The following is a 12,401-nucleotide window of genomic DNA, read 5'->3' on the forward strand; positions in this document are numbered from 1 at the left end:
AGAAAACCTACCCGGCCTACTCCATCCACGTGACTCTGGGGAGGGGGATCGTGTAGGGCGGGTCTGGAGAGCCGGGCTGCATCATTCTGGCCCCTGCACCCCTCCCTTTCTCTGTCCATTGGGAGGCAGAAGACAGGAAATGACTGCCATGGATGTGGTATGATTTCTACCGAAACAGCATTTTGTAGCCCAGGCCCCATGCGGTCAGTTGTTTTCTTCTCTGATACCAGCCAGGTGGCCCTCTCTCCTCACCCCTCCACGTAGCCTCAGCCCTCTGATCCTCTGCTCCTGGCTGCCGGCCACATTCCACTCCCGGCTCCCAACCCAGGCATCCTGGCCTCCAGATGAAACAGCTGCTGTGCCCCCCACCCCCCATCCCTGGCCCCGTGACTCAGGCTCTCTGAAGGGACCAGCCCGCTTCTTGGCATTCACCGGGAAAGGGGGGGGTAGGGGAGGGGGCCTAGGTGGTGACATCATAGTGGAAGGGTATAAAAGCTTCGAGCCAAAACAGAATTGAAATCTGAAGACACTGACAAGACCTGCCTTCGAGCCTGTGCTCCCGGGGTCACCCCGGCCGCACCCCCACAGACCTCTGGTCGGAGATTTGCACTGCCGCGAGACCTCCCCGCCGGTGAGGGGCTCCTGGGGGCCAGGGAAGGGGAGGGGTGGGAAAGGGGGGGGGCGGCCAGGGACTGGTGTTCCTTCGACAGGTAGGGAGGATTCCAGGGTCCTTAAGTTTCCCCCTTCTATTCCATCTCTTCGTTCTCCTTTCTGTGCGCTTTCGGGTTTTTGCGTGTGTCGCTGACTGATAATTGTTTTACGGAGATCTTTTCTTTGGGTGGCAGCTGGGAATTATTCCACCTTTCTTCCCCAGGCTGAGTAAATCATTTCCTCTTCTTTTCCCCTCCAGCACTTTGCTTATTCATTAACTGTTTCTGGGACTTCACCATTGCCGGTCACACACCCATCTCTCGGGGCAGCCCACATTTGTACCCCACCCCCGGCCCTCCGAAACCGAGTCCATAGGCTGTTCAGAAGTTGGTTGACAAATAAGTGTGTCCACCTCCTTTCCTCCTCTTTCCTCTTCTCTTCTTGGGCCCCAGCTCTGTGTCCCTGTCCCCAGAGATTTTGTTGAGGGAGGGGGCCTCGAAGGCACGGGGTCTGGACAGCCTTTTCCTCTTCACCTCCTTCCCTTCCAGACCCCATGCTGGACTCTCCCTGCCTTCTGTGGCTCCTGGCTGTCACCTTCTCCTTAGTGCCCAGAACGCGGCCCTTGGCCCCTCAAGACCTTACGGAAGAGGAGGAAGATGAGACATCACGGCCACCTCTGCCGGCTGTCCTCTGTGACTACGACAGTTGCCGCCACCTGCAGGTGCCATGCAAGGAGCTGCAGAGGGCTGGGCCCGGGGCCTGCCTGTGCCCCGGGCTCTCCAGCCCTGCCCAGCCTCCTGCCCCGCCGCGCCTGGGAGAGGTGCACGTGGTGGCCGAGGCCGGCAGCGCGCTGGTGCACTGGTGTGCACCCCCCTCCCCGGTCCACCAGTACTGGCTGCTGCTTTGGGAAGGCGGTGGGGCTACCCAGAAGGGCCCCCCGCTCAACGCCACGGTCCGCAGAGCAGAACTGAAGGGACTAAAGCCTGGGGGCATTTATGTCGTTTGCGTGGTGGCTGCCAACGGGGCTGGAGAAAGCAGCGTGCCGGGGGCAGGTGGGGAGGGCCTCGAGGGGGTGGGTGGCCCTGCTTTCGGGCCCTGCGGCAGGCTGGCCATGCCCCCCAGGCCCGTTACCCTGGTCCACACGGCCGTAGGGGTGGGCACGGTCCTGGCCCTGCTGACCTGCTCTGCTCTGGTCTGGCACTTCTGCCTGCGCGAGCGTTGGGGCTGCCCCCACCGGCCAGCCTCCCCACCAACAGCAGGGCTCTGAAGCAGCCCGGGTGCCTCTCGGGCCCAGCTGAGCCCAGACTTGCAGAGGAGAGCTCTGCCCAGACTCCCCTGGGCAGCCCGGGCGCCAAAGTAGAAGGCCAGGCGCCTGGGGCCCCAGCTGAGTCTCGGTGCTCAGCCTGAGAGCTTGTTCAGGTCCCAAACTTTCCGTCCTGCTCCAGGCTGAAAGGAACAGAGGGGGATTGGCAACTTTTTCCTTAAAGGACCGGAGAGTAAATAACGTAGGCTTTGCAGTTCCAGAGGATAAAATCAAAGATAATATGTAGGTGCTTCTATGGCCATGTAACCACGTAAAAACGTAGAAACCATTCTTAGCTCATGGGCCTTTTCTTTTCAAATCAGGCTCTGGCCATATTAGGCCTATTGGCTGTAGTTAGCTGATCCCAATCCCGGTCATAGACCCTCAAAAGGGCCCTGTCACATTGGTGGCTTCGGTGGGATTTCGAGAACAAATTGCTTCAGGCAATTTGGAGTTTGGGGCAACACCACTCCCTCTTTTACCTTTCATTTCGATATTGAAGATGGGCACACCTGAGTCGGAAGCCACCTGTGTCTGACGTGGGTGAAGATAAATGACTGACATGGGGTGGAGAACCAAGGACTGCCTAAAACTGCTGTCCGGGGCATTTCCCAAGTCCAAGGATTTCCCCCACTTTCCCTCAATCTGTGTCTTTTGTATATTCACTGTACCAACATTAAAGGAAATATAAAACGAAGATATTTTCATTTTTCCTGACCCTTTTCATTTCCCTGTCTTGGTTTTGGCTCAGGTCATGATCTCAGGGTCATGAAATCGAGCCCTGCGTCAGGCTCCGAGCTGGGTGTGGAGCCTGCTTGAGATTCTTTCTCCCTCTGTCCGCCCCCACCCCACCCCTGGCCAAGTAAATAAATAAAACCTTTAAAAAATAAAAAACAAATCAACTGGATGTAGAGAAGTCTGAGTTGTGGGCACCTGGGTGGCTCAGTTGGTTAAGCGACTGCCTTTGGCTCAGGTCATGATCCTGGAGTCCCAGGATCGAGTCCCACATGGGGCTCCAGTCCCACATCGGGCTCCCTGCTCAGCAAGGAGTCTGCTTCTCCCTCTGACCCTCTTCCCTCTCGTGCTCTCTATCTCTCATTCTCTCTCTCTCAAATAAATAAATAAAATCTAAAAAAAAAAGAAAGAAAAATCTGAGTTGCTACAGAGTATAATCCTCATTTTTGCTGGTCCTACAACTTTTTTTTTTAAAGATTTTATTTATTTATTTGACAGAGATAGACACAGCGAGAGAAGGAACACAAGCAGGGGGAGTGGGAGAGGGAGAAGCAGGCCTCCAGCTGAGCAGGGAGCCCGATGCGGGGCTGAATCCCAGGACCCTGGGATCATGACCTGAGCCAAAGGCAGACGCTTAACGACTGAGCCACCCAGGCGCCCCTGGTCCTACAACTTTAAATTATAGAACTAACATTTATATGAATTTCAAATACTGCTGAAGAATACAAAAGAAAGTTCCTCTTTTCCTCAAGAGGTAATTACCCCTTGCAGAGCAGATTTTTATTCAATGTCGATATTCTCTTTGTTCACTCAATAGATGATGGACAGCATTCCATGTTGGTAAATCATAGCCTCCTTGGTGATGTTAAAGGCGGTGTAACTTTCCAGAGAAGGATGCTCTTTGACTGATAGAAGCCATCGCTCTTTAGTGGCACATTTGTCTTCAGTGTTTGCTATGGGCATCTTTATGTATCCTCACATTTGTGTATTTCTATAGGGTGCTTACCTGGAAGTAGATGAAAGATGCAGTATGGGGCGCCTGGGTGGCTCAGTCGTTAAGCATCTGCCTTCGGCTCAGGTCATGATCTCAGGGTCCTGGGATCGAGCCCCACCTTGGGTTTCCTGCTCAGCAGGGAAACTGCCTCTCCCTCTGCTCCTCTCCCCTGCTGTGCTCTCACTGTCCTCTCTCAAAATGAATACATAAAAAGTCTTAAAAAAAAAAAAGACAGTACCATACAATTAATGATTTTTTTAAAAGATTTTATTTATTTATTTGAGAGAGAGAGAGCCCAAGAGGGGGTAGGTCAGAGGGAGAAGCAGACTCCCCGCCGAGCAGGGAGCCAGATGTGGGACTCGATCCCGGGACTCCGGGATCATGACCTGAGCCGAAGGCAGTCGCCCAACCAACTGAGCCACCCAGGCGCCTCCTGATTTTTTTTTTTTTAATCATTGGACCTCAGGATAAATGAGGTGTGTTAGAACTAACATACTAAGAACTTAGTGTGTTATAACACTTAACCTCTCTAACACACCACGCTGTAGTGAATGCTGTGTCCCTGTTTTATTTGCTTCCGGTATTTCCTCAACATTTATTCATTTACAAATGAGGGCCCAATCTCATTATTCAAGACATGCTCTGCATGCATTCTCATTTACTCTTCACAGTCTTTCCAAGAGATAGAATCACTTGGGAGGAGATGAGAAATTTGAAGTTCTAAATGGTTTGGAGCTACAAGTAAGGAGTTGAGTTAGGATGCCCAACTCCAAAGTAGATGTTCTTCACTCCGCTATGGAGAGGCAAATTAACATAGTGGTTTGGTGAATGCATACCGCATGGGTGTGGATCCTAGCTTGGCTACTTACCAGCTTTGTGACCTTAGGTAAATTATCTCCTTTTTCTGAGTTTCCTATGACTAATAATAGTATAATCATATAGATTGTTGTGATGATTGAATAGGCATTAATCACCTAAGTCTCCAGTGGAGCGGGGAGGTGGAAGGGGGTGGTCAAAGCAGGATTCCCTTAGAAAGGAAACCTGGGGTCCAGTCTCAAAAAAGACTGGGAGTTAACCAATCCCACAGAAGAGGCGGGACATCCCAGGCAGAGGGACTGGTAGGTGCAAAGGCCTGGAAGAGCAAGAGGGCCTGTTTTGCAATATGCACAAGTTAGCAAGTGGTGGGAGACGACACTGTGCACTACTAACATTTACACGGTACAGTCTTGCCAGGCACCGAAGGCAAGTGCTTACTGCTACTCTCAGTTTTACAGAGAGGGCTCTAAACAAACAACAACAACAACAACAAATAAAACGGAGGAAGCCAGACTACCAGCACTTAAATTTCATCCTAAGTGACTGGGGCCTTATGGAGAATTTTTAAGCAGGGAGGTGATGACAGGATCAGATAACTGTGTTCTGCAAAAATCCCTTTGGCAGTGGGGCGGAGGATGGCTCAATTCCCCGGAGAGGATGAGCAGGTCAAAGACCAAGCACATTTCTCTGGCTCCTGATCAACATTGCCAAATAACATTCCAACTGGTTGCGCTCAGGGACCCCATCGAGAGCTTGCTACATTCCGCCCACGGGTTTCAGGGCCGCACCACCCTTCTTCCCCACCGCCGCCGGGCGGCCCAGCTTCGGGGGCGCCTCCCGGTCGGCGACTCCGACGCGCCACCACCCATCCCCGCCCGCGCCGGGCCCAGGCGGCGGGGCCAGGCCCGTGCTTTCTGGCTCGCGGCGGCACCCGTCCACGCCCGCCGCCACGTGACCCAAACAGATCCGGGCACTTCCGCTTCCCCTCGGCTTTCTTCTCGTCAGTGTCGGCTGAGGGTCCAGAGCCGGGTAAGTGAGAGAGCGGCCGGCTGGGGCGTCGGGGGCGGGACCGCGCGCGGCCCGGGGGCACCCCGCGCTCACCCCCGCCCCTGCGCCCTCCTTCTCGCCCTCCGCCAGGTCCCCGCGGAAGCGGCGGTGGCGGCGCCATGGCGGAGCTGACGGCTCTGGAGAGTCTCATCGAGATGGGCTTCCCCAGGGGACGCGCGTAAGGCAGCCCCCCAGACCCTGGCCCGCGGGGATCGCGGACCTGTCTGGCCCTTCCCCCAGCCTGGCCTCAGGCTCCACGCCCCAGCCTGACCGGCACCATGGCTCGCGGGCGCTATTCACGGTGTTTCTGCCCCCAGGGAGAAGGCTCTGGCCCTCACAGGGAACCAGGGCATCGAGGCTGCAATGGACTGGTGAGCGCTCAGACCGGGTGGCAGGGGCCTGGGGGGCTGCGGGGAGGGCCAGCGTCAGGGTTAACCTCCCTCCCGACTTTCCCTGCCAGGTTGATGGAGCACGAAGACGACCCCGATGTAGACGAGCCGCTCGCGACCCCCCTCGGACATGTCCTGGGAAGGGAACCCACCGCCTCGGAGCAAGGTGGCCCCGAAGGTCCTGACTGAGGGGCACTGTGGTTATTCACGTGCGCTCGAGGAGGATGAACGGGCAATAATACTGATTGCTTGTTTGTAGGACCCGGCTCTACAGCCGGAGAAGGCAAACCCACTTTGAGTGAAGAGGAGAGACAGGAACAGACTAAGAGGTATAGTAAGGAACAGTGGCACGTTTCTGAGGGTCACTTTCCACCTGTCCACAGTTCACAAGTCTGGTTAAAGAACCTGGAAGTTAACACCTTCCCTCTGTCCTGCCTTGGCGGTTTCCTTTCTGTTTCTTTCATCTCTCTTTGGACACGTGTTCCCGCCTTTCATTTTGAATCCCGGTTATAAACTCACCTTCTTGATCTGTGTTCATTTCTTTTGAGCTCCTTCTTTTCTGCAACACAGGATGTTGGAGCTGATGGCCCAGAAGCAGCGGGAGCGGGAAGAAAGAGAGGAGCGAGAGGCTTTGGAACGGGAACGGCAGCGCAGGAAACAAGGGCAGGAGTTGTCAGCTGCTCGACAGCGGCTTCAGGAAGATGAGATGCGCCGGGCTGCTGAGGAGCGGAGGAGGGAAAAGGCTGAAGAGTTAGCAGCCAGGTCTGGGTGATGGGGATGTTGGCTAATAGAGGAGACGGGAAGCTAGGTTTGCTTTGTCAATGTCTGACCTACTTTCTTCCTGTCTACATTCCAGACAGAGAGTCCGAGAAAAGATTGAAAGAGACAAAGCAGAGAGAGCCAAGAAGGTAGGTGATTGGGAAGACGCTGGAGTAAGGAAGTAGGTGGGCTAGTAAAAAAAAAAAAAATTCCCTTTTCTAGCTTCAGAGGGAAAGGATTGGCATACGATGTTCCTCTCAAGAGTGGGTGAGGGCCTGATCGGTTTTCCCTTTGTCTTCCAGTATGGTGGGAGTGTGGGTTCTCGGCCTTCTCCACCAACAGAGCCGGGTGCTGTTCCCTCCTCTCCCAGCCAGGAGCCTCCCACCAAGCGGGAGTATGACCAGTGTCGCATACAGGTACTGATTCTAATTCCTGTCTTGCTTCTGGGACCCCTTCGTTGGCCTGTAAGATACCTGGCTCAGAGCTTTATTCAGTCAGGTTCTCTTTGCCAAACCTCTTCCTTCTTTGTAAGTGACTTTTGAAATCCTATCTCCTCTACTCTTGGAAAGATATCAAATTTCTCTTGCCCTGCTCTTAATTTAAATCCATTCCTCCCTTTTACCTCAGCAGTTACCTTTTTAGTTGTTCATGTTTTCATTTAGTTTATTACGCAGCTATTTGCACAATAGGGTAAATTAGGTATTTTTGTTACGATCTTATCCTTGTGTTTGTTAAAATGTGAGGAAGCTGGAGTCTCTCTTCACTGCTTAGTAAAGCAGAGAAGAAGTGGTTGTTCATCAGGGTGCTTCAAATAGTAATTATGCTGGTTCAGTCTTTCGAACAGGAAACAGAAGCCAACTTTGCAGCTCTTGTTTTCCTTACTTGGGCACCTCCTCAGGTTTGATGCTCCCAACACCGTATTACTCGCTTGCCCTCCAGGTCAGGCTGCCAGATGGGACCTCACTGACGCAGACATTCCGGGCTCGGGAACAGTTAGCAGCTGTGAGGCTCTATGTGGAGCTCCACCGCGGGGAAGAGCCTGGGGGAGACCAGGACCCTGTGCAGTTGCTCAGTGGCTTCCCCCGGCGGGCCTTCTCAGAGGCTGACATGGAACGGCCTCTGCAGGAGCTGGGTATGACACCTGGGACCAGAAAGAGGACTTGGGGGGGGGGGTGAGGGGGATGCCTGAGAAAGGAAGGAATGCCAGGAGAAGAGACTTTGTGGGGATGGAATGCGGCCAGAAACTTTGGGGGGCAGAAGGCAAGGATCTTTGTGGTCAAAGCTGTTTTCTTCCATCTTAGGACTTGTGCCTTCTGCTGTCCTCATTGTGGCCAAGAAATGTCCCAGCTGAGAGGCCTTTATCCCACCATCCCTCTCTGACCTCTTCATCTTTGATAAAGCACTGACATCTCCTTCCTAATAAATAGACCCTCTGAGTTCTGTATGTGCCTGACTCCTTCCTGAATGGCTGGTAGGGACAAAACTGAGGCAGGGGAAGAAGCCAAAGGGAAGGCATTTAGGATAGGCCCTATTTTTCATCTTAAGTTTCTTTTTTTTTTTTAAGATTTTTTTTTTAGATGTTTTTCTCTTTTTTTTAAAAGATTTTATTTATTTTTGCGAGAGAGAGAGAATGAGCAGGCGGGGTGGGGGGGAGGCAGACAGAGAAGCAGACTGCCCGCTGAGCAGGGAGTCCGATGTGGGACTCGATCCCAGGACCCTGGGATCACGACCTGAGCCGAAGGCAGACACTTAACCGACTGAGCCACCCAGGCGCCCTAAAAGGGTAATTTTTTAAATGTAGCCATTCACAAGTGGCCAGGGGAGCATTGCAGTGACCTTTACAACTGCATTTCTTCTTCACTAAAAAGTATTGAGTACTTAATATGCACCGCACAGTTTTAACTGCTGTATACGTATTAACGGAGATAAGAAGGCAGTTATCTGGGAAAAAGTACAAGTATCCCATTTTAGAGATTGGGACACCAAAGCACATGGCTTGCTGAAACCAACACAGGTAACCAACAGTAGAACCTGGACACACCTGGGGAAGTCCGACTCTAGGGCTCAGGCTCTCAACCTCCAAGCTCCTGCAATCATAGCCCCTCACTGTTGCTGATCACCTCACCCTCATGTTCCCTCAAAGAGCTGCTAACCTTTTCCCTGTCATTCCCGGGCTAGGAAAAAGGCCACAATTAAACCAAAGATCACACAAAACAAATGTGTTTGGCTTAGGGCTTCACCATTCAGCAGCTGAAAACAGCACCAGTGCTCCCATCTGGGTTTACACCTGTGTTACCAAGCTGTATTTACTGTTCTGGCTTTATTTAAATAAAAGCAGGCGCTTTTTTCCCCCCTTCAATTGAAATCTTGCTTGGCACCACAGGATGTAAAATAGACAACAAGGGGGCACCCAGGTGGCTCAGTTGGCTAAGGGTCCCACTCTTTGGTTTCTGCTCAGGTAATCTCGGCCTTATGAGACTGAGCCCCACTCCTCCCACCATCTGCACTAAGCAGAGAGTCTGCTTATGACTCCCTCTCTTCCTCCCCACCAGGGTCTCTCAAATGTTTTTTTTAATTAAAGGTTTTATTTATTTATCAGAGAGAGCACAAGCAGGGAGAGTGGCAGGCAGAGGGAGAAGCCGGCTCCTTGCTGAGCAAGGAGCCCAGTGCGGGGCTCCATGCCAGGACCCCAGGATCATGACCTGAGCCGAAGGCAGACACTTAACCGAGCCACCCAGGCTTCCCTCAAATAAATTAAAAAAAAAAAAAAGACAACAGGGAGTGAATTGGTTGACTTGGATGTAGGGTGTGACCCAAATGCCAGCTTTACTTCATTACTTCGGTGGCATCTGCAAGAGATCCCATGACTGGATTCAGAGATTGTGAACTACCTTGAAATCCCTTGGAAGGGGAAACCATTCCCTACATTTATTGAAAGGCTGCTCTGTGCCAAGCAATGCACTTTACATTTCCAAGTTAGTCTTTTTACAACAACCTGCAAGATAATTACACCCTTTATGGAACAGGACTGAGGCTCGGAGAGGTTTTGTAATCTGCAGGACTTTAATCAAGATCTGTCTGACTCAAAGCACGCTTCTTTCACTCCTAGCAAATTGGCCTCCAACAGTCTAGTATCCCCAGAAAGCATCATGGCACATGCTAAATGCTAGCGGCCCCTCTCCAACCCCACTCAAAGAACAGGAAACCCAAAGCGTCCTCCATGGGCATCTATTGCTGCAAGATTTTCCAGGATAGTTTTGATTTCGAGAATGTCGCCTGGTTATCACCAAAAGTACACTCAAACAGACCACATGCCCTGATTTGTGTTTTGAAAATGTGGTCCCTCCTGGGCAGTGGGAGCCACAGTCTTCCACGTCCCCTGCACGGAACCCCAGAACACTCTAGACATAGGCGTCAGACCGCAGGGCTCACTGACTGGACGGAGGAACGTGATTTATTGGCTCCTTCAGTTCTCACATCCGACGCCCCTGCCGCGACGCAGGACGTGAAAGCGCAGTCAGGGCAGCGTCTGCGGGTGGAGGGGGGACGTGCTCACCCCGCAGCGGCTCCCAGGGCCTCAGGGCGGCCTGGGCGCGGTATCCCGGGTCCGGACTCCCTACCCGGCCTACGGCGGAGAAGCCAGGTCGGACTCCTGAGCGGGAGCAAGGTCCCAGCGCCCACGAGGGAGGTCCGGGCTCACGCTGACCTCCCGCCGCTGCCGACCGTCCAGTTCTTCCTCCAGGCCACGTTGTCCTGCGTGGCCGCTGCCTCCTGCAGAGTGGCCAGCACTAACTCTTTGGTCCTGGCCGCCTCGTCTCTGCGCCGCGGGTCCTGCTCGGGCATCTCCTGCGAGCAGGAAGGGAGGTTCGCAGTTCTGACCCCCCCCCCAAGCCGGGGGCTCTCCGCCCGCCCGTCCCACCTCGCACCCCCAGTAACTCCCACCTTCAGCATCTCCTGCTTCCGCTGCTCTCCCGGGGTCACGAGGACAAAGAGCGCGGAGCCCACGCCAGCCCCCGCGCCCAGGAGGGCACCCACGATCAGCGCTTTGCGCAAGGTGTCCATGGCCGACCGCGCGCCCGGCGAGGCGCCCTCTGAAGCCTCCCGCAGCCTGGGAAGCCGGCCACGACGTCTCACCGCCCCCCGCGCGGGCTAGAGCGGCGCGTAGAGGAAACCATAGAGAAGGGGCCGGGCTAGAGAGGGCCTGATCGGCCAAGCGCTCCGAATCTAGAGCGCCTGCGTCTTAAAAGACTGGGTTTGGCAGGGAAGGTTGAACGCGTCCCGAAGTGTTGGCGGCGAGGGCCGAGCCCCGGACCCACTGTCAGGAAATTCCAAGTGGGATTGCTAAAGGGAGCGTGCGTGTCAGAGTGCGTGTCAGCCTGGTTGCTGTGGGTTTTGCAGTTGCCCAGTTCCGAAATCTCCTGCGAGGACTGTGCTCTGTAGTTTCCTACAATGATTTGTGCTTTTTCAGTACAGCACATACTGGACATCCAGATGCTTACACACCTCAATCTACTGACCCTCTCCAGATTCCCTCAATTTATGAACAAAAACTCAAAGCCAGGTGTACTGGGTGAGGACAAAGGTATATATATATTTATTTATTTTTCTTTATTTTACTTTTTAAAAGATTTTAAGTAACGTCCACACCCAATGTGGGACTCGAACTCAGGACCCCGAGATCATGAGTCGCAGACTCCACCGACGGAGCCAGCCAGACACCCTATTTTACTTGTTAAATAAACGCGTTGAAAGTAAATTTGTTGCGGACGCCTGGGTGGTTCAGTTGGTTAAGCGTCTGCCTTTGGCTGAGGTCATGATCTCAGGCTTCAGGGATGGAGCCCCAACTTGGGTCTCCCTGCTCAACTGGGGTCGGCTTCTCCCTCTCCCTCTGCTCCTCCCCACTGCGCGTGCTCTCTCAAGTAAATAAAAAACCATTTTTTTTCTAAAGATTTTATTTATTCACTTGACAGAGAGAGAGAGAGAACGAGAGCAGGAACACAAGCAGGGGGAGTGGGAGAGGGAGAAGCAGGTTTCCGGATGAGCCGGGAGCCTGACGTGGAACCCGATCCCAGGACCCTGGGACCATGACCTGAGCCGAAGGCAGACGCCCAACAACTGAGCCACCCAGGCGCTAGTAAATAAAATCTTTTAAAAAAAGAAAGTAAATTTGTTGCTTTTCTCATCATGGTATACCCAGGCACCCCCCACCCCCTGCCAATGAAAACTCTGAATTTGGAGTAACATACTGAATTCTAGTTTGGAGAACAAAGCACCTTTTAGTTGGGTAACTCTGGGCAAGTCATTTAAGTTCTTTGTGCCCACCCAGGGCATCTGGATCAGGAAATAGGGCTAATGACAGTATCTATCTCATAGTTACAGGATTATTAAATGAGTTTATATATAAAGCATTTAAAACAGTTCCCGGCAAATAGTTAACACCATATGAATATTCGTTAAATAAGACACAAAGAAACATGTCAAATCAGGAGACCCAGTAAGCAAAGGAATCAGGAAATTCTAAGTTTGTTAGCAAAGCTCTTCACTCACAGGGCTTTCATCCAGATGCCCTTGTTGATTCCTATCCCTCCTGCCTTTCTCAGTGTCACCCAGGGAGTGAGGAGACATAAAGCTCCTATTCCACCTCTTGGGATTTTCCCCTCCCCTGGAAGGCCCATAATCTCCTAGCTTGTCATTCTCTTCTCAGAAG

At 52.9% G+C, this 12,401-nt stretch overlaps 3 protein-coding genes across 4 annotated transcripts; 2 read left to right on the top strand and 1 right to left on the bottom strand.

The window, feature by feature from the left end:
* Positions 1 to 484: 484 nt before the first annotated feature.
* Positions 485 to 2,630, top strand: LRRN4CL (LRRN4 C-terminal like). The gene is made up of 2 exons (XM_028118366.1): positions 485 to 631; positions 1,200 to 2,630. The coding sequence occupies exon 2, from the start codon at positions 1,205 to 1,207 to the stop codon at positions 1,916 to 1,918; it is 714 nt and encodes a 237-aa protein (XP_027974167.1). The 5' UTR covers positions 485 to 631; positions 1,200 to 1,204; the 3' UTR covers positions 1,919 to 2,630.
* A 2,836-nt stretch (positions 2,631 to 5,466) lies between these two features.
* On the top strand, positions 5,467 to 8,138 carry UBXN1 (UBX domain protein 1). 2 transcript variants are annotated; one of them, XM_028118330.2, is made up of 10 exons: positions 5,467 to 5,528; positions 5,637 to 5,724; positions 5,864 to 5,917; positions 6,007 to 6,113; positions 6,195 to 6,264; positions 6,506 to 6,697; positions 6,792 to 6,843; positions 6,997 to 7,110; positions 7,634 to 7,826; positions 7,996 to 8,138. In XM_028118330.2, exons 2-10 carry the CDS (start codon positions 5,666 to 5,668, stop codon positions 8,043 to 8,045), a joined length of 891 nt encoding a protein of 296 aa, XP_027974131.1. In that variant the 5' UTR covers positions 5,467 to 5,528; positions 5,637 to 5,665; the 3' UTR covers positions 8,046 to 8,138. The 2 variants fall into 2 exon arrangements, with proteins under 2 accessions (XP_027974131.1, XP_027974132.1); XM_028118331.2 differs by having other exon boundaries at positions 6,007 to 6,101.
* Positions 8,139 to 9,592: 1,454 nt separating this feature from the next.
* On the bottom strand, positions 9,593 to 10,870 carry UQCC3 (ubiquinol-cytochrome c reductase complex assembly factor 3). The gene is made up of 2 exons (XM_028118358.2): positions 10,637 to 10,870; positions 9,593 to 10,540 (listed from the first exon to the last, which is right to left on the bottom strand). The coding sequence occupies exons 1-2, from the start codon at positions 10,754 to 10,756 to the stop codon at positions 10,391 to 10,393; spliced, it is 270 nt and encodes an 89-aa protein (XP_027974159.1). The 5' UTR covers positions 10,757 to 10,870; the 3' UTR covers positions 9,593 to 10,390.
* Between the last annotated feature and the right edge of the window lie 1,531 nt (positions 10,871 to 12,401).

Source organism: Eumetopias jubatus, unplaced genomic scaffold (genome assembly GCF_037043125.1).
Source record: "Eumetopias jubatus isolate StellerSeaLion01/CBP00866 unplaced genomic scaffold, mEumJub1_p1.0 scaffold_13, whole genome shotgun sequence".
Lineage (NCBI taxonomy): Eukaryota > Metazoa > Chordata > Mammalia > Carnivora > Otariidae > Eumetopias > Eumetopias jubatus.

Coding starts and splice junctions, on each gene's coding strand:
- LRRN4CL (XM_028118366.1), top strand. CDS start 1,205: ATGCTGGACTCTCCCTGCCTTCTGTGGCTCCTGGCTGTCACCTTCTCC.
- UBXN1 (XM_028118330.2), top strand. CDS start 5,666: ATGGCGGAGCTGACGGCTCTGGAGAGTCTCATCGAGATGGGCTTCCCC. Junction 6,698..6,791: donor GCTGAAGAGTTAGCAGCCAG/GTCTGGGTGATG, acceptor TCTACATTCCAG/ACAGAGAGTCCGAGAAAAGA. Junction 7,827..7,995: donor ACGGCCTCTGCAGGAGCTGG/GTATGACACCTG, acceptor CTTCCATCTTAG/GACTTGTGCCTTCTGCTGTC.
- UQCC3 (XM_028118358.2), bottom strand. CDS start 10,756: ATGGACACCTTGCGCAAAGCGCTGATCGTGGGTGCCCTCCTGGGCGCG. Junction 10,541..10,636: donor GGAAGCAGGAGATGCTGAAG/GTGGGAGTTACT, acceptor TCCTGCTCGCAG/GAGATGCCCGAGCAGGACCC.